Source organism: Pleurodeles waltl, chromosome 11, assembly GCF_031143425.1.
Source record: "Pleurodeles waltl isolate 20211129_DDA chromosome 11, aPleWal1.hap1.20221129, whole genome shotgun sequence".
In the NCBI taxonomy this organism is placed as follows: domain Eukaryota; kingdom Metazoa; phylum Chordata; class Amphibia; order Caudata; family Salamandridae; genus Pleurodeles; species Pleurodeles waltl.
The window spans coordinates 779207880-779229139 of NC_090450.1; the positions used below are offsets into that span (position 1 = coordinate 779207880).

At 44.7% G+C, this 21260-nt stretch overlaps 1 protein-coding gene across 5 annotated transcripts in view; it reads left to right on the forward strand.

Annotated features, from left to right (window-relative positions):
• Nucleotides 1-21260, forward strand: part of VSIG10 (V-set and immunoglobulin domain containing 10) — a 235858-nt gene that overhangs the window by 125367 nt on the left and 89231 nt on the right. For 4 of the 5 annotated variants that reach the window (XM_069214493.1, XM_069214491.1, XM_069214492.1 and 1 more), the window contains exon 3: nucleotides 8295-8600. The exons of the other annotated variant lie outside the window; for it this stretch is intronic. In XM_069214493.1, the coding sequence (XP_069070594.1) occupies nucleotides 8295-8600 (306 nt within the window). The remainder of the gene's footprint in view (nucleotides 1-8294; nucleotides 8601-21260) is intronic. 5 annotated transcript variants of the gene reach the window in all.

Below are 21260 nucleotides of genomic sequence, written 5' to 3' on the forward strand. Positions count from 1 at the left end.
CACGGTCCAGGGGACGGAGGCCCAGGAACACAGGGGAACTGGGTGGGCTGCTGTGCGACATGGGGCGGACAGGCCAAGGGAACCCACTCTCCATGAGGCCCTCTCCTCCATCATGGGAGCATACCACCACGCCCAGGAGACAATGGCAACGGTACTGGCCAAGTTTCAGGAGACCCAGAGCATGCAGGAGGAACAGTATATGGGCTTCAGGGAGGAACTCAGAATCATCAGCTCCACCCTGGGCACCATCGTAGGGGTGCTGAAGGAACTAATTAACACCAGGAGGGACACTGTGGCACTCCAAGGGGCCTCTGACACTAGCATGGACGATGAACTGCCCACCACCTCCGCCGGTGCTAGTGGACAGGACGCCCCGCCACAGGACCACCACACCAGCACCCCACCCCCTGAAGAGGGAGAACCACCCCGCAAACGGTCCCTGAGATCCAGGAACAAGACAGAGCACGATGCCAAGACCCCCGCCAAGAAATGAGACCACCCTGATTGTCATCCTACTGTCCCACTTTGTCACCCTGTCCATAATTAAACTGCTCCACTTCCTATGCCCATATGGGCAATGCACCTGTGAGACTAATAGACTGGACTCTGCCATGGACACTCCTCCGCCATCACCCCTCACCATTTAACTTCCCCCTCCAATATTTTGCATTTAAATAAACACACCTAAAGCAAAAAATGATCTGGAGTCTGTCTGTGATTTCGAAATAGTGTATTTGCAATTACAGTGACAAAATGTTCTTGAAATAATAATGTCAACATACCTATGTCACACAGCTCTAGTCCATGAGGAATCCAAGCAGATGACACACGTTGGGACCCACATCTGTGAAATTGTAAGGGAAAGTGACAACTCAGTGACCATACACTGGGTGAAAACGACAGACAGTAGAGAGGTAGTAGAGTAAAAGTACATGTAGTAGGCAGGAATGTATTCTCACCTCTGTTTCACTGGAAATATTGCTGGATCACTGAGTCCCTGTTCTGCATGTCTTCTTCCTCTGCTTCATCCTCATCACTGCCCATAGGCTCCACAGCTGCCACAACACCGCCATCTGGACCATCCTCCTGCAGAAAAGGCACCTGTCGTCGTAAAGCCAAGTTGTGAAGCATACAGCAGGCCACGATGATCTGGCACACCTTCTTTGGTGAGTAGAATAGGGATCCACTTGTCATGTGGAGGCACCTGAACCTGGCCTTCAGGAGGCCGAAGGTCCGCTCGATCACCCTCCTAGTTTGCCCATGGGCCTCATTGTAGCGTTCCTCTGCCCTGGTTCTAGGATTCCTCACTGGGGTCAGTAGTCATGACAGGTTGGGGTACCCAGAGTCACCTGCAAATGGCGAGGGACAACTGTTAGACACACACTAACCTGGAGGGATAACCCAAGACAACCATTCCCACTGTCTTGCTTCCAGGGGCTCACCTAATAGCCAAACACAGTGCCTCTAGAGTTGACCCATTACATAAGGGATGCTGCTATTCCGCAGGATGTAGGCGTCATGCACTGAGCCAGGGAACATGGCATTCACATGGGAGATGTACTGGTCTGCCAAACATACCATCTGTACATTCATGGAATGATAACTCTTCCGGTTTCTGTACACCTTTTCACTCCTGTGGGGGGGGGACCAAAGCCACATGGGTCCTATCAATGGCACCTATGATGTTGGGGATATGTCCAAGGGCATAGAAGTCACCTTTCACTGTAGGCAAATCCTCCACCTGAGGGAAAACGATGTAGCTCTGCATGTGTTTCAGCAGGGCAGACAACACTCTGGGCAATACTTTGGAAAACATAGGCTGGGACATCCCTGATGCCATGGCCACAGTTGTTTGAAAAGACCCACTTGCAAGGAAATGGAGCACTGATAGCACCTGCACTTGAGGGGAGATTCCTGTGGGATGGCGGATTGCTGACATCCGGTCTGGCTCCAACTGGGTACACAGTTCCTGGATTGTGGCACGGTCAAACCTGTAGGTGATTATCAAAAGTCGCTCCTCCGTTGTCGACAGGTCCACCGTTGGTCGGTACACCGGAGGATTCCTCCATCTCCTCACATGTCCCAGCGGACGGTGCCTATGAAGGACAACAGCGACCACAGAGTCAAACAACTCAGAGGTACGTACCCACAGTTTACCCAGAACACCAATCATACACAAAAGTTGGCCTGTATGTGTGTTGAAACTAGGCCTAGGTATGTGTGACGCAGTTGGAAATTAGGCCATGTGGGCCCCTGAAATGGCGGCTGCCTGACCTCTAAAGTGGGACAATGGGATGTGAGGTAACTGCGCTGGCATTGCACACCGTCGCGGTAGACGGTCGGAGACCGCGGCGCAAGGCTGCATTGGTTAACATTGGACCCTATGGGTCCCAGGAGCCAATGACGATGTACGCCGGCGGTGATGGTACGCACCGCCGCGGACGTGACCGCCATTTTCTATCTGTTCAATCACTCGATACCTGATCTTTGACAGGAGAGGACCTACACTGCAAGTGCTGCTGTGACCTCAGTCTGGAAGAGACAATGGCTCGTGCATCTGGGGAAAGGGCCCCTGCCTTCACATCGGAGGAGTTGGAGAAGCTTGTTGATGGGGTCCTCCCCCAGTACATACTACTCTACGGTCCTCCAGACAAACAGGTAAGTACACAGGGAGCATGTTGTATGGGCTATGCCTGTGTGGAGGGGGCTGGATGTAAGAAGGAAGGGAGCAGAGTTCTGTGTGCATGAAAGACAGTGGGTGCATGTGCCACATGGCAAGGGTAGGGATGGGGGCCACTCACTTTGATGGTGCAGTTGGTAATGACTTCTCTTATTCCCCTGTACATTTCATGTAGGTCAGCGCCCACCAGAAGAAAGATATTTGGCGTGCCATCGCCAAGGACGTTCAGACCCAGTGGGTTTACCACAGACGGAGCACCCACTGCCGGAAAAGATGGGAGGACATTCGCCGCTGGAGCAAGAAGACGGCAGAGGCTTAGCTGGGGATGGCCTCCCAACGTGGGAGGGGTGCCCGTCGAACCATGACCCCCCTGATGTTCAGGATCATGGCGGTGGCCTACCCGGAGTTGGATAGGCGCTTGAGGGCATCACAGCAGACACAAGGGGATGAGTACACTCTCATTCAGCTGACTTTGCGCGCAGTGGAGTTGTCTGGGTGGGGGAGGAGGGCTCTGGGTTTCCCTAGTCCGGGGCAAGTTCCGTAGGCCAGGCCCCTCCGTAAGGCATGGCCCTGTGGCCCCCCACCCCACCTCTGTAGAGTGCCAAGTACAGCTATTCATCCCCCTGTGTCATCTATGTGTGCAGATGTCGTCCATAGCCTTGTAGGCCATTTCCCAGGAATTGCACTGTAGAGCCCAAGAGCGCGGCGTAGTGCAGGGGGCTGCTGTGTCTGTATTGTCTGCCAACGGTAGCGGTAATCCATGCACTCAACATGTCTTTATTCTGTTCCCCCCCCTTTTTGTGGTTTCCCTGTTCTTGTGTGCATTAGCATCATCAGGCGGAGGAGCAGTGGCACCGGAGCACGAGGGAGCTGCATCCCACATGGCCATGGAGGGCCACACTACGGACTCTGAATTCACCAGTGGGACGGAGGGCGAGGGGAGCTCCACGGCAGGGACAGGAGCTGACACCAGCAACACGGACTCGTCCTCTGATGGGAGCTCCCTTGTGGTGGCGGCAACATCTGTGCCCCCGCATCTACAGGTACAGCCGCCACCCCCCCTACCAGCACCTTCCTCCCAGCAGCCCCTCACCCTTCGCCCCGTGCCCGCTCACCCAGGAGGGTGGGCATCACCTGCGCCCCAGGCACCTCAGGCCCTGCCCCAGTCACCCCTGCTGCCCTCAGTGAGGAGGCCATTGACCTCGTCAGGTCCCTCGCTGTTGGGCAGTCTAACATTTTGAATGCCATCCAGGGTGTAGAAAGGCAGTTGCAACAAACTAATGCGTTCCTGGAGGGCATTCATTCTGGTCAGGCAGCCCTTCACCGAGCCTTTCAAACTCTGGCCTCAGCACTGATGGCAGCCATTGTCCCTGTGTCTAGCCTCCCCCTCCAACTTCCTCCAACCAGACCCAATCCCCTGTATCTATGCCTATCCCAAGCACACCATCAGACCAGCCTGCACACACCTCACCACGCAAGGGAAGCTCAGGCAAACATAAGCACCACACATCCCACAGGCACTCACTCAAGCATCACGCACATGCAGACACACCAACATCCACTGCCTCCACTGTGTCCCCCTCCTCGTCGTCTCCCTCCTCCCTCCCAGTCTCGTCTACACACACACCTGCATGCACTACCTCTACAGCCACTACTTCCCTCACCAGCACACCCCGCTCACGTGCAGTCACCACCCCCACTACCATTCACACGTCCCCTGTGTCCTCTCCCAGTGTGTCTGTGACGCCCCCTCCCAAGATACACAAACGCAGGCACACACCCACACAACAGCCATCCACCTCACGTCAGCCTCCAGCGCATGCACCTGCAACCAAAGTCACCAAACGTACACCTCCTACTACCACCACCTCTTCCTCCACTCCCAAACCCCCTCCAGCTGCCCGTCCCAGTGTGTCCAAAAAACTTTTCCTGTCCAGCCTTGACCTTTTTCCCACACCTCCCACACCCTGTCCATCTCATAGGTCCCTAAGTAGCACCTCAGCCACAACATCTCCGGGACCAGTGGTGCCTGTAGTCACAGGTATGTGGAGTGCACCGGCCACCAGGACAGCCAGTGTGGCACGGAGCCACAGCACAGCCAGTCCCCCCCCTGTGAAGCATCAGAAGTTGGCCAGTGCCCGGCGTGAGAGGGGGAAGACTCCAGCCACCAAAGCCGCTCCCAGGGGTCCCGGTGGGTGTGTGGACTCAGCTGTGACACCTCCCAAGGTGGGGAAGGGCCACAAGAAACACGGCATGTCTGGGAAGAGCAGCACGGCGGAGAAGACCGCCATCATCCCCGCTGCCCAGGAGGCCACCGCCAGCCCCAGCCCAGCTGCCCAGGAGGCCACTGCCAGCCCCATCCACGCTGCCCAGGAGGCCACCGCCAGCCCAGCTGGCCAGGAGGCCACTGCCAGCCCCAGCCCAGCTGGCCAGGAGGCCACCGCCAGCCCCAGCCCAGCTGCCCAGGAGGCCACCGCCAGCCCCAGCCCAGCTGCCCAGGAGGCCACCGCCAGCCCCAGCCCAGCTGCCCAGGAGGCCACTGCCAGCCCCAGCCCAGCTGCCCAGGAGGCCACTGCCAGCCCCAGCCCAGCTGCCCAGGAGGCCACTGCCAGCCCCAGCCCAGCTGCCCAGGAGGGCCCGCCAGCCCCAGCCCTGCTGCCCAGGAGTGCCCTGCCAGCCCCAGCCCAGCTGGGCCATGAAGGACCGCCAGCAAAGACCTGCTGGGCCATGAAGGACCGCCAAATTAAGCACCTCTAAACAGGGCACCGCCAAATCAAGCACCGCTGAACAGGGCACCGCCAAATCAAGCACCGCTGAACAGGGCACCACCAAATCAAGCACCGCTGAACAGGGCACCGCCAAATCAAGCACCGCTGAACAGGGCACCGCCAAATCAAGCACGGCTAGCCCATGAGCGCCAGGGGCACTGACGCAACTGGGACTGTCACGGAGTGAGTGATGCACTCTGGGCACCAGTCCCCCTCCAGAACCAATGGAGACATGCATCCACTACCTCTGTCCTTCACAGGATGAAGCACTCTGGGCACCAGTCCCTCTCCAGAACCAGTGGAGACATGCATCCACTACGTCTGTCCTTCACAGGATGAAGCACTCTGGGCACCAGTCCCCCTCCAGAACCAGTGGAGAGATCCATCCACTACCTCTGCCCTTCACAGGATGAAGCACTCTGGGCACCAGTCCCCCTCCAGAACCAGTGGAGACTGTTATCCACTTGAGAGACTGTGTCTTTGCACTCCCCAGGGTATGGCAGTGGGCAAACCACCCACTGTAGAGACTTGAGAGACTGTGGCTTTGCACTCCCCAGGATTGAACAGTGGGCAAGCCACCCACTGTAGAGACTTGAGAGACTGTGGCTTTGCACTCCCCAGGATTGAACAGTGGGCATTGAGCCCCCTCGTGGATTTGGCGTCGTGCAGTCATCCGGCTGAGGTGCCCCCCCTTTCCTTCCCCCTGAGGTGCTTGTTGTATTTCTGCAGTGTTCTCTCTGTTTTGATCTGGTATTGAGTGTGGGCTTCGCCCATGCATTTTGGGCCCAGTGGTCCACAGACTATAAATGGTGCAATACCTGGACTACTATTGTTGGTGTATATTTTGTTAATAGTGTATATATGTATATTTTTGCGTACTGCATTTTAATAGATTACAATGGTTACACTCATTTCCTTTTGTCTTTGCATTCTTCCGGGTGGTTGGGGGGTGTAACTATAATGTATAGATATGTATTAGTGTGTGTGTTGTAGTAGTTGAGGGTGGGGGTGGGGGTGTTGCGTGTGTGTGTCCCTGTATTTAGCCTCCCCCTCCCCTGTGTCGTAGGTGCAGTACTCACCATGGTCTTCGCCGCCGGCATTCGTGCTCCTGGTACAGGAGCAGGAAGACTATCGCAGGTAGAATTTGGAGTTCTGGGTCCATGGTATCCTCGTTCCTCGTGGGGTGTGTAGAGGTGAGGGTTTTCCCTTCGAAATTACTGTTTCTGCCGTGTTTTTATCCGCGGTGAATCCGCCCCGGAAAAGGTGGCGGATTGGCCTGTCATAATAGTGTGGGCGGTACATTGTCTTCCGCCTGTCTGTTGGCGGTGACTGCCGCACTGTTTGTTTGTACCGCCGTGGCGGTCGGAGTGTTAAAGTGGCTGTCTTTGTTGGCGGTTTCCTCCACGGTCGTAATTGCAAAAAAAATTACGCCGGCCTGTTGGCGGTCTTACCGCAGCTTTAACACCGTCCGCCAGGGTTGTAATGAGGGCCTAAGACCGAAGGTAAACTTTTGACAGAGGCTTACCGCGAGCTGTAGCCCAACAGGGCTCCATCACGGTCAGCCTTAAACTTTGACTTTGCCCCGGTCGAGGTGCAACCAGATGACCCGATTGGCGCTTTTTTGTTTCTAGGCGCTAAAAAACAAAATTCTTTAAAAATTCATATCTCCGGTTCCCCTTATCCGATTTTATTCATTTTTGTGTCATTTTAAAGATAATAATATCATCTATTTTTATAAATGTTGTGGATTTTTAAACAGTTTCCTGTTTTTTATTTAATTACTGTTTTGTGATATTTGAATGCTTCACACTCTGTCTCCTATATTAAGCCTTGTCGCTCGTTGCCAAGCTACCAAGGGTTGAGCTGGGTTTAATTTACTGAGACCTAACTGGACCTAAGTGGAGGTTAGTGGCCTATTGCTAAGAGTAGGTACTTACCTGCCCTTACCAATAACCCATTTTCCAACAATTACCTTGCAGTAGCTTGTACCTAGCATGATTTTACTCATCTCTTCCTGGTGTTGAGCAATACTGCCTTTAGACAGGCATCTTCTTGTGATAACTACAATTAGCTGCCAGCTGCACATACCTCCATTCTAATATTACCTTTCTGCCTTAGTGAGTCTAAAATAACAAAACAAGTATCTGGTCACGTGATGCAGCACCGGATTTGTTCAAACTTGTTTCCTCCATTACAACCTGGTTACTTCTGCAGAATGGACAAGTGAATCCACAAACGTTAAGGCACCATATATTTCATGAACTGATTGTGTCAGTTCATTAACAGTTATCAGTACAACTAGTGTAATAGTTTGGACTCGTATAGTGAGCTTTCTTTATGTTTTCTGCAACAGCACTATCCAGTTGTTATTCTAGGTTTACAAACTGGTTTCCATCTTTGTTATTGCTGCAAGATTAATTTAACCAAAGATTTATGGCAGCGGTTTTGGAGCGCATGCGTTTTTGCCCTTTTCCCAGATAAACTCCTCTTTTGCTTCAGAGTGCTAAACTAGAAACCTCCAACCTTTGAGTTATCCTCCTGCCTGGTTCCCTCTGGTGTTTCCCATGGCTTGTCACTCTTGACCATTCACAGGACGACTTAGCAACTTTAGTGCGAAATGCAGGGTCAGATTTTTAATTAAAAAAATAGAAGTAAAGTGTTAGATTATAAAATTAGAAGTAAAATATCCTGCAACACTCTGATTTACCCAATATTTATATTTCCTAAAGATGGGCTAACATTTGGAATGATGACTTCTGACTGGACACATCAGTGATTGTGATGAAAGTGCACAATAGTGCCCACTGTTTCTTCTTACAGTTTTGTTTTTTCTACTTCAATCATAGTTGGTCCCAGCCATACCAGTGTGAGCCTCACGCCTTCCAGGATCCTACCCAATGGCACATTTTATGCTCCCATAAACTCCATTATTCAGTTTGCCTGTGCAACCAACTCTTATCCAGATGCCAGCATGACTTGGGTGTTCTCACCACTTGGGTCCCCATCAGAGAACTTCGCCAGTGCAAACAGCACTTTTCTCAACTTCACCCTGCTTCGAACACCCCCCTCCTTCCAGGGAAATTACTCATGTTTGGTGAGAAACTGGCTCAACCTGAGGATGCAGAAACTGACAGTTGAATTTCTGGTGTATGGTGAGTAAATAGCAGGATGGAATGCTAAGATAAATACATCAAATAATCAATGAGTCAATCAAGCAAACAATCAATCAAATATGTTTGCTGTATGGAGCTTTACAAAGCCAGATTCTTTATAATGTGAAAAAGCAAAGAATGTGGAATGTAGAAAACATTTTAATATACTGTTTGGGAGGTCACTTAAACGCCTTCATTAATTTGCCACCCGGAGCGTATTCCTAGAAACTGTGTTCCAAATCATCATTAACATTAATCCCACGATTATCTTTATTTGAAATCCAAGATGTTGAATTGATTGAAATAAATCATGATGAAAATTTCTTCTGTTGATCTGTCTACATCGATATAAAAAATAATGCGGTAGAAAAAGGGAATGCTGCTAGTTTGTTACAAATGATGTAGCTGCTCCAGAATCCATAATTGGTTTGCAGACCTAATAACTTTCTTCATTTTCATACAGCTTTTGTTGTCATCAGATAAAAGATGTTATTATTTGTGAAATTCTCGGTTAACTTCTTAGCTTTCCAGTTCTCCACTAGACATTTTGTTAATTTAAAAGTAACTTTTTTTAGGCTGTTTTGCACATTTTACTTAACATTCACATATACTAACGTAAATTTTAACTTTGACTTCTTAAAAATTGGTTACATTTTGCAAGCTCCACAACGATGCTCCTGCTACCAACACACTGACACCACCATCATTGTGATTCGTTTTTTAGGAATGTTTTCACAGGTTGCCTCTGATGCTTACATTTAAAAGATATAATTCCATTTGCTTTCCCCATCACAAGTGACTTCTCAGTTTGAAATTTAAAAGAATAAGTAGTAGCTAAATAACAAGGGGTTTACTCTTTGCATTTGTTAGTCATTATATAACTGCATTCCAAGTGATGATGGAAATAGGTTTATTCTTTCCAGTTGTTTGGCATTAAAGAGTTGCTTTTTATTGGCCCCTATTTTTCAGTGCGATATGCTTGTGTTCTCTTTCTAATCGTTCAATCTGTTTAATAAGTGCTGCAATCCAAAAGTACAACATATAATCACCCACACATGGTAACCCAAATATTACCTGTCTTTACACTTGTAAGTACGTATACCTGTACAATCCTTTGGCAAGTGAGGCACAATGGGCTAAAGAAAAGGGAGCCAAAACATAGCCCTTCTTCAGTCCATAGTTAATTAGAATTTTTGGATATTGAAATAATTTTTCTTGTAACTGTGGTGTATGTAGCTGTACAATATTGATCAATTATGCTTTATCCACTCCCCTCTTTCTAGGTTTAGTATTGAGAATTCCCTCTCCGCATAATCAGGGGCTCCCTTAAAGTCAACCAAGTAGCAGCATAGGCTAACACACCAAAACCTGCCTGCTTGAACCGAGGAAAATGCTTAACCTCAGCCCACTGCTCAGGTCTCTCAGTCTTCTGCAGTCTTATTAAAGTCTTTCTCTGTGCAGTCTTTTATAGAGTCATCTGGGCAAGTCAGAAATATCGATAGGTCCTAGGTTATGCATTTGAGCGACTGTAGTCCCACTCCACATTGATGGAACATGGTCACCTTCCTTTATTAACCGTCATTCAAAACTTAATGCACACCTAGGCCACCTCTGTATCTAACAAAATAGAATTCCTACCAAATGTTAAAATTCTACATTTTACATTTAGGCTAAACCCTTTCATATTAAACCATTCAATGTCTCTTCTACACCAAAATGCTCCTCGCTAAATGTCAGTATCACTTGTGGTATTAAACACCATTCCCCAACCTGCATATCCACAGCCTTTTAGCCATCAGCACCCAGAACTCAGAACTATTTAGTATATTGTTTTGTTATTACCTCCTCCATTGTAACTCATGAATCACTTTTAAATTCGTGCCCTCTGTTTTTTGTTGTAAGAATGTCTGACAGCTTGCATAGACCAGCTTTCATTTATTTAGAAAAAACATCTCTACCAAGTCTACATGACTAATTTTTCTAAGTATTTACTAGAAGATCAGTACTTTCCAGATCACTCATTGAGTGAATACCATTCACTGCATTGCAATGCTTTTTGTCTAGAAATGGTTTCAAAAACCAAAATGTAATGAAAAATCTTCTGCACCTGCATGGCTCGTTTAACCTTTTCACATCATGAAATGCCATGTACGCAAATGTATGGGTAATAAATACCAGTTAACATTTTAGAAAACTTACATTCAATTATGGATTTCAGACATGAATGTTTATTTATATTATTTGAACAATGGGTTATGACAACTTTTCCAAAAACATACATCTTACCCAATCAGATTTGATAAATGTTACTGAGAAGCAGCAAATATTTTACGAAATGTGCATTCGTCTAGTTGTGATTTCCATCCAAACACAGATGTACTAGGATGTACCAGGGTTTCTGCATGGAGGAGGAGAAAAGAACAATAGGTCAGGGGCCAGGTAGGAAAGGAGAGACAGCAGAAAATACTACCACTAGACCTTATTGGACTACAGTGAACAGCAGGGGCTACGTACTCTAAGGATGGGGAACAAACACTACTCATGCATACCACAGAGAATAGAGGGCAGTCATGGCAAAATGAATGGATACGCACAAGGGGTGCCAGTACACGGACTTCCAACTGGGATACAATTAGAGTGACTTGCACAGCCCAGGGCTATTATCCAGCTGCCAGAAGCCGATATCACGTCATGGCCTATGAGTCAGTGGTGGTAGACACTGGTGTTGAAATAGTACCACTTTGGGAGGACCGCATCACCCAAGGGAGTCTAGTATGTAGGTGAGCAACAAACATTCATGTGAAGCACCTGTCAAGGGGTGCTTAACGGTTCATAGACATAAATCAATGGAAAGATGTCTAGTGTCCCTCTCAAATACTCCGAACAGATCCACAATGAATGCAGTGTGATTAATTTTCAGACATTCTGATTTCGTTAGAAGGTCTTTGAAGCTAGTCTTGTGCTACCCACGGTGTCATTCAGAACGTAAAGCTGATGCTAGTTCATGCTTCACTATGGTTGTGGTTGTTGTGGAGTGCACATCCTTCTTTAGATGGGTAAGTCTAAATACCCCTTAACATTCAAATCCCTGATCAGTTTATCAGTAGTGCGTGCGTATGTTCACTAATAGTACTGAACAGTGCCTCCAAATCGTGTAAAAGATGGTCCCGCCTTTGTATATACACCTTTAACACTGTCAAGGGCACCAAGGACATATGCGGAATTAGAACACTGTAATATTGAGACCTCCACTAAAGACACTGAAGTTGTTCTGGATTACTAATGGCTTCTACAGACCTTTATGTTCCAAGATTTCAGTGCCATTCTGTCTCATGTGGGTGGAATGTTCTAATGTCATTATATATCTTCTGCTGTGGGATACATGAAATGCAAATGACCCCCTCCCTCATTATAGATCCTTGTCTGTGGCTCAGCCCTATGACTGGGTTTTGGGCCTATAAAACCATCATAGCATACGGGGTCTCCAACCTTTTCTGTAGTGAAACCTACTTCTGACCATTGAAAATCAACGTGAGCTACCGAAGGCTAAACAAGCAGTGCATTATTAACAGACACTCCCATGCCCAGCTTCCTTGACTTGAAGCCTAATGTCCATAGAGCCAGATACTATGGTTTGAACAAAATACTTTGCTAGGGGCACTATGACAAGGCTGCCATGCATATCAGTGAGAGCTTGGTCTTGGTCTTGGTAATGTATGAATATGTGTGCATATGAATGAGATATATGTGTATGGGTAACTGAGAGCCTGTGTTGTATGTACTTGCGGCAAAGGTCGTACCTTTTGCCATATGTGGCAGCATTACATGCATAACACAAACATACAGCCATTTTTTAAATGGGGGAAATTTAAAGTGCAAAAATATTCAAATGTGGAACATTTTTCTGCTCATTACATTTCTCTCTTTTAAAACAAGCATTTGCAATGTAATAGGTCTCGCATATTTAGAACAAGTTAATTGTCATTCTGGCGACAGCACCCACAAGCAAAAACAAAAGAAAACATGCATGGAAACTGAGAAAACACATCTTGCCAAAAAGAAAAAAGTTATCTTAAAAAAAAAAAAAATGCAATTTTGTTTGTGTTGCTGGACATGTTTTGCCAGTTAAAGGCCTTCTGTTTCATTTTAATATTCTTTGATTTAAAAGCATTGAGAAACATCATTTTGCTCTCACCTCCAAAATTGAGTTGAAAAGGACTTTTATTTAAGAGTTAAATACTTTAGTGCTTCACTTTTTCACCTGGGTCATAAATCTGACTTCAGCACTGTTCCTTATCAGGCTCTGCCTGCTGCAGCCTGATGAGGATAATGTAAAATAAACACAACTTTTTCTTAACTTTAAAAGGAAAAATGTGACCCTCTGCTTATTTCAAATAAATTCAGGGCCACAAGCTACTCTGAAGGGGTCAAGGAGCTACTGGGACACTGACTAACTGGCACCATCTGAATACCCCTCCTGCTGTTCCTAATGCAAGTCAATTTCAACCTGGCAGTACTGTCTACAACTGCTACTATCCCGTTTCATTGGGTGCTTCATTTGATACCCTGTAGCTGCTTTATAGAAAGATACGTGACAATTATAACCAGGACTGGAAATGTCAGTCATTTTAGCTGGCTTTTGTGTGTTGAAATATGTTGCCTGAGTAATGCACAAAAGAGGTCGCAGAAATTGTGAATATTATATTGATGCTACACATATTGTACTTCTGACGTAATTGTGAGAACGCCTACTCTGTTGCAACCTATCCTTTAATTGTTTTTTGTTTGACTAAAGAATGCACTGCTGCTGCCCAAACCATACCCGTATTGTAAGTTAATGAAGCTTACTTAGTGAGACATATACGCTATAGAGAATATAAAATAATTAGGGGGTTCTCTCTTTCTTCTCTTTATTGGGCAATGAATATAAAAAACAGACTCATAAATACAATAATTATTTAAAAGTTCAGAGTTACACCAAAATATTGCACTTTAAAAAAAAAATTAACACACTATTAAAACAGTGTTAAATCACAATGAATATAAAAAAAAGCAGACTCATAAATACAATAATAATTTAAAAGTTCACACAGTTACGCCAAAATATTACACTTTTAAAAAAAAACTGCCCACTGCAAGGTAGACTACACTGTAAAAAAAAAAAAAAAAGAAAACGCAGATTTTATAAATTAGATAATAAAAATCTTTGCTTAAAAGGTTCATAAAATTTACAGAATAAGGAAAGTGCAACAAGGTCTGAAAAGAAACATCGTCACTAGGGCACACAAAAATATTTTTATGGTCAAACTGGCCCAGCGGAAAACTCAGATTACACCTAATAGTGCCCAACTGTGGAATCTGGTTACAATTGACCTTTCCCACACGTTATTGATCTGAGAAATATAGAGCTATGTACCTTGGCAAGTCTTAACCATGACAAAATCTCCCATGGATGATTTCTCCAATTCTTTTGCTTCCTTATTACCCATGGCTAATTTTTTTAACTCCCTAGTGGCCCAACCCAGCTCCCTTTTGTTCGGTAGTTGTGGGAAGTGAATAACTTTGGTCGGCCCTAACTAATAGTGATATTTTTTATATAATTCAGCCGGGGTATTTTCATATCCATATCACAAGAGAAACAATCGGAGATTATTTCCCTATTGAGGACTGTGTGCTTATTTGCCCGGATAGAAATCGAAAGAAGTAATGGTGCAAGCTTGATATGATCTTCAACATAGTCAATTCCCAATTCCTCACGTAAAAGCAAATCAGCTCCCAGGAACCACCTTCAGAATCTGTTCTCTTCCTGATGCAGTGAGGAATTGTTCTGGTATCCCCAAACAGGTGCCTCATATGTTAAAACCGGTAGGCATTTTAGTTTATACACCTCGAGCAGAGGGAAAATTGGCTAATTGCCCACTGTAGTCAAAAACTGCGCCGACTGCAGCAGTAAATCAAGTGCATCATTTGGATATACCTAGTAACCATCTTCCCTTGTCATCAGGTGTCACTTCCAGGTAGGGGAACTGAAGGACATGACTTATGGGTAGACCTTTAATGGGTACTGAGTCTGTTTACTCTGAGCTTTAGCACACACCATATAGTGTTTTTTTGCAATACTAACATCTAGATCCAAGTCCATGAATTTAACAAAGACTTCCATTGTTGCCCATAGGCTGTTCAAAGTTCGGAACAAAAGAACTGCATCGTCAGCATACAGAAGGGCCGGGACGCCCCTGCCATTTAAAACTGGTGCATCTTTACCCTTATCAACTAAAAAAGAATGCAAACCATTAATATATAACAAAAATAAAATTGGAGCTGGAATGCAGCCCTGACACAGACCCCTAAATATATTTAAGCATTCAGTACATTCCCTCTCAACACCATACCTCTAGTTCCATCATAGAGCACTTGTAAAATTCTACTATGGAATGAGGCACACCCAATATATGAAGAATTCCCCAAAGTTTAGTGTGGTTAACTTTATCAAAGGCACTACTGAGGTCCATGATTGTCAGGCATAGGGTTCCCTTCTTGGCAATTGTGTACTTGCCAATTAACAAGTGTAAGTTTAGGCACTTCTCCTGCATCCCCAGGCCTTCTCTAAACCTGTATTATACTGGGCTTATAATGGTATCCTCAGCCCAAATCTCAGCTCACCACAAGATAACATGACCCAGGATCTTCACCATAGAGTCCAGCAGCCTCTAGGGTAGTGGGCAGCACTGTAGGTGATGGAGTTTACTGCATCATTGATGTGCAGCTCTGGTAGGGAGGAGGAAGCATTTGTACGAAGAGTGCAGGCAGGGCAGATCCAACTTGATACTTTACTTTAGAACAGAGGAGCTATTTGTTTCCTTAGCATATGTAGTATTGTGTGAGATTTGTCTAACTCTGGTGCTAGGTAAGTGGGGCAGCTGTCTGGCCAATCAATCAAGGTAATCAGGACAAATTGGCACTCTTCTGAGCAACCACATCAGTTGGTTCAAAAAGTTACTTCCTGTGTTTGAAATGTGAACGTTACTGATGACAGTAGAGGTGCAATTCTTGGCAGAGGCCATGGGATTTGATGCATGAAAGATGCTTCTTGCCTAGGACTGTGAGTCCTTACTACCTCAGTATGTTGGTGGTGTTGCACTGCACACCACTGTACCAAAACATAGTATTATTAAGGGACTAGAGTTACAACATATGTGCATGATATGCCCTCAGAAACAATTCCCACTGACATTCAGCTTCGTTCTAGGATGACATAAATAGTCAAGGAAATGTGCAAACATTCAATTACCGGGTTCCCTGATTGCACTTTAACCCCAAGCCCTCCACATCCCATTCAAACCTCCAGTCAACACTGCAGCTACAACACCAACACTATCCACAAAAGTCCCACATACCCTCACCCGTCTCTCATTCAAGCAAAAATCTTTCATATTAGATAACATTGTAGCCTTATTTATACAATATACCATTCAAATTTACACAATAAACCCCCCTTATTTGCTTGTTTTGTGGATTATTCTGCTGCCTTTTATAGAGTGTATTGCAACTTATTGTGGGCTAAGCTAAATAGCTGGGGTATCTCACAATCCTACTTAATGGAATAGGTTCTTTTATTCAGACAAATAGGTGTGAGTTAAGTTTGAAGTAGGTGCGAAAGTCACCAACCATATACAAATTAATCAAGGAGTGGGGCAGGGATGCGTTCTGGTGACACTTGTATTTACAACTATTTGCTGCAGATATGGGAGCACACTATCGAAAGCCAGTTATTCACAGTCAGGCTTGGCACACACGTAGTCCAGTACATACAGTACACAGATGATCTGGTCATACTTGACCATACTAAAATGTGAATGCAAGAAACTGAACAAATTGCATAAGTACATTTTGGAAAGCAAATAGGTGATGGTATTTGGAAAATTAAACAAGCCAACCCAGTATTGGTATCTGGGCCAACTTAAGATAGGATATACTGCAGCATACAATTACTTGGATGTTTAGCTTTCAGTTACTGGGGCATCGATTATTCATAGAAATGATATAAAGAAAAAAGCCAGTAATTTACCATTTGTGCTCAATAATCTTAACTCGCAACTATACAGTTCAACAGCTGAAGCAGTACTTAGTTACTAAAGCGGAGCTTATTCCAAGTTTCCTATGGACACTTGGTGTTTCTTTCCAAACTTCTCAGCTCCTAGATAAACTGCAGTGCGTAGCCGATAGGTGTATATTTATTGTTTACCACAATACACCACACAGGCACAGATTTGCCTACAATTTGGTCACTCAAGACAAGACTTGGAATGCGAGTCATCGTTTATTAAATATTATCATCAAGTTATAATTACGAAACCAGACATACTCAAGTCAGTAATCCAAGTAATTTTCACTCAAAATAATAATCTATGGTTGAACTACCTGACCTATGCAGTCAGAAATCTACATTCCTTCTCAGACTTTAGTCCTTGTAGTATGTCATATGCAGCTTTCAAAGCAATTAAATTAATTTCCAAATAATACAAAACTAATCAAATGCAGCCTTTCTTAAAAAGGCATTGAGTAGAATTTACAGAAATAAAATCTTGTGTACTATGTTTATGGTACTGCCTGCTAATTAGTAGAGAGCAACCTAGAGAAAACAGTAAGGGTTAAACGATTTTTTTACATGTGACAGAGAATCGATTGCCCATATACTCTGCTGCTTGAACTTTTAACTACATGTCACACTTTACTTGGGTCAGTCTTCCTAAAAAATGCTATGAAAGCCTGTAGAAATGCACTAACGTGTTTCACTACTCATAGCACAACAGAACCTTCTTAATTTGGAAAATGTATAAACATAGTAACAAAAATGAAAATGTTATAATGTCAAATAGCATCAGAATGAAGGAACGGCATTCATTATTGCAACTTAGAATTCCATAATTGATGACTATTGGCAACAAAATAACTTCCCGCTGTCTTTTTGTATTTGTGTGCCATTATAAATGAAATTTCATCTTTTTATTAACACTTCGCTATTTACATTTCTTTTAATAATAAGAAATAGATTTATTGTGTAGTATGCAAATATTGTAACGATTTTAAATAATTGAATTAACAGTTATTCGCTCACTACTGCCTCAGTATGTTGGTTTGTTACACTATGCACCAATGTACCAAAACATAACAATAGTATTAGGTCACCAGATTTTTGATATGCAGTATATGTGCGTGCTCTGCCGTCAAAAACGATTGCCAATCACATTCAGCGTTCCAGGAGGACATAAATAATGACTTTACAGATGTCTTACTAAATCCAGTGACCAAAATCCATCTGAGCCACCCAAGCCTATACATTCGAGGAGACCTCAAAATATGGCTTGACAAGAAGAATCTACACCCACACCTATCACAACCAACCCTTAGCCTGCAGCAGTCTGTTTCTGTGCCAACTCGCTCCTGTGGACACACTCTGGAGATCATGGTGGCTCCTCTGGGACAGGCTACAGTGACAGACAACTCCTCAGTAGGCTAAAGTGACCATAACATCTTTACCTTCAGGATCAACACACTTACAACAACACTTAAAAAAACAGAAACAGCCAACATCAGCAAACTTTCATAGAGGCAATAGAAAAAGGTAGTGCTCCAAATCTAAAGTACCATCTTGAAAAAACCCCAGTAAATGTGCCGCATCAAAACATACACACTTTCTACAACTGGATCTCCACCACATTGGTCAAATGGATACTGACAAAGACAACTTCCATGGTTAACCACAATAAGAGCACTACATGGATTAACAGCAACATCAAAGGAATGAAAACACAACCTACCATACTACAAAGCAAGTGCAGAAAATCAAGATAGAGAACGAGACACAATTTTACTGTGACATTGTAACAAAGACTTCAGAAGAGCCATCAAAGCCACAAAAAGACAACACTAATCCACACACATAACTGAAGCAGAACACATTCTATAGAACTTCCCAACATTCTAACAGACTTAAGCTGTCCAAGTGCCAAAACCTATAAACACTGCAATTGAAACCTTCTATGACAAAATTGATCTGAAATATAGAAAATTACCTTGAGGACACAGCCAACACATGACCCAACCACCATGGAAACAAAAGTACCACCAATAAATACTTTTGATACCATATCCGAAAAATATTTTCCCAACACTGTCTGGACAGCAAACCATCAGGATCAACTTCAGACTCAGCACCACCAAAAATATTTAAAGATATCCTTCACAGTCTGAGCAGGCAAGGTGTCTAGAAGCTTACGCGACAAGTTCCTGGCACACTAGGTTAATTTACAACATAAGCTAAAAACAACCTACATTAGACCACTCCTCAGGCAGAACAACTTTGACTCATCTGACCCAGTGAAGTACAGACCAATATCAAGTGGCCCATTCCAAAGACAAATATTTGAAAGAGCCATGTTTACTCAGCTTTTAAAATTGACAGCATAAAATGACTTTGTCAGACCAACACACCAGGCAGAGGCAAAGAGTCCACCATCATGTCCATTTGGGACCACCTAAAACTAACATTGGACAAGAATGTAGTGTCCGCCCTATTACTTCTGCATTAGCATTTGCCTCTGTCCACCACACACTACTACAAAGACTCCTTCATCTTGGAATATATGAAAATACTCTAAAATGGATTTCTTACCTAAGAGATAGACAACCTGTGGTATACCTGCCACCTTTTACATCAGCTCCCCACACCCCACTCAGAAGTATCCCTCAGGGGTCCATGACATCACCTCTATTATTAAACATCACCTACTCCCCTTACCAGACCTGATTAAACCATTCAACTTCCCCTGTTCGAACTATCAATATAGTAGGCAAATGATTCAACAATGGATGGCTTAAAAGATGTCCACAGCTTAAAAGTTGACAACTGTCTTTGTCCCATAAATACAAGGATGATGACCACCTAAAGCTCAGCACCGCAGTATCTGCATCTCACAGGTCATCACACATGGCATGGAAATGCTTCAAGAACAAAGACAACGCCCTTCAAATTATACACCCTATACAGCATAGATTGCTGCCCATATATGGAAATTCTTCAGTGCCACATATAGGAGTAGTAAGTGCTATAGAATATGTTGCAGTACAATACAGTAGTTCTTACGTCAAGCCCACTAGACAGCACAAGCTGTCTGACTACAAAAGAATTATGGTCAGCTTAGTACTTTTATGCATGTTTTTTCATGCTCATGTCTTTGCGTTTTCCATGGCATGCAGTGTCCATGTTATGTCTGTCCCCTGTAGCATAGCCTATTTACTAGTGTCCTTTCACTGCTCACTTTTAGAGAACCATTTTTTCCTTTTTGCTTGAGCAATTCACAAGGGTACATGTGTTTTCATGCTGTCTCTCTCAAGTGCTTTTAACCCCCCACCCAGGTAGGTCTGTGTTGCTCTCTCACTCTTGCTTTTCTCTCCCGGTCCTTCTCTCTCATTTCGTTTTGCTTAAGCACTCCACAAGTGAATGTATTTTCCAGCTGTCTCCCTTGCGTGCTTCTCTCTTCTCCTGCTCCATGTTGCTCTGTCATGTCTGAGTGCTTCTTCTCCCACAAGCTGTTCTTGCTCACTGCTTGTTTCTCTCCCTCTACCCCCCGCACGCTCTGTGTTGCTCTCCTATGTCCCCTTCCTCTTGTGCTTCACCTCCCTCCCTATGTGCTGCTTTTTCCCTTCCTCCCCAACATGCTACTGTGTTAAAAAAAAAAAAAACATGGCATCCTTTTATAATTTTAAATTGGTGCTTTCACACTAAAAAAGCATAATTTTTTTTATTTACCCATCCAAGTGGCCTCTACAATCATGCACTGATAAATAAAAAAAAATTAGAACAAATGTGGGCGTCAGTGGAATGACACAACCACCCTTGCACCTTTTAAATTTTTTAGGGTCGAGCGCGCAGGCACTCTGGCCCCTGTTGTAATCTCTCTGTGGGCTTTTAACCACGCCCATCAGTTGGTTGGTTTGTGAGCTTGCCTTTTAAAATTTGTTTGATTTCGTTAGTGAAAGGCATGCATACGTCATTCCTATTCCGGTGTTTAGCCCTCCTCTACAATACGGAGAAACTACTGAAAACATACTAGGTTCCGTGTTTTCCGAATGGCTTCTACACTATTTCTTTTTATTTCCTACGCAGCGCGATCCCGCTGGGCAGTAGTCGAGCACTTTGCATGACGTTGGATATTTGCACTTTTGCCAGTTTCACTGCGAGCGAACTTCTGTTTCCTTTTCGGTGTCTCCTTCACACTCATGGCGTCCGTCGGCTTGCATATGTGAAACTGTTTTACTTTTCATTATCAGTTTATGTGGCAAGAAATGTCCGGTTAGGAGTTTACAACGCAAATACTCAAGACCTATTGCATTGCAAATGCTTGTTTTTATTTTGACGCTCTGCAGCACTGCCAGAGTCAATAGGCAATGCCCGTGGGACCCAAAGTCAAGACTTTGCCAGAGCTTGTTTACTTTGGCCGTTATTATGAGTAGGTGGGGAAAATCCAGGCAACAAGGAATTACTTTGAGAATCAACTATTCCGATTTGATTCCTCTAGGTAATTCCTCATTTCGTACTGACTATCATCTACATACTATGGCTGCTACTTTCAGCTGGACTTACTGGCCCCCTCCGAA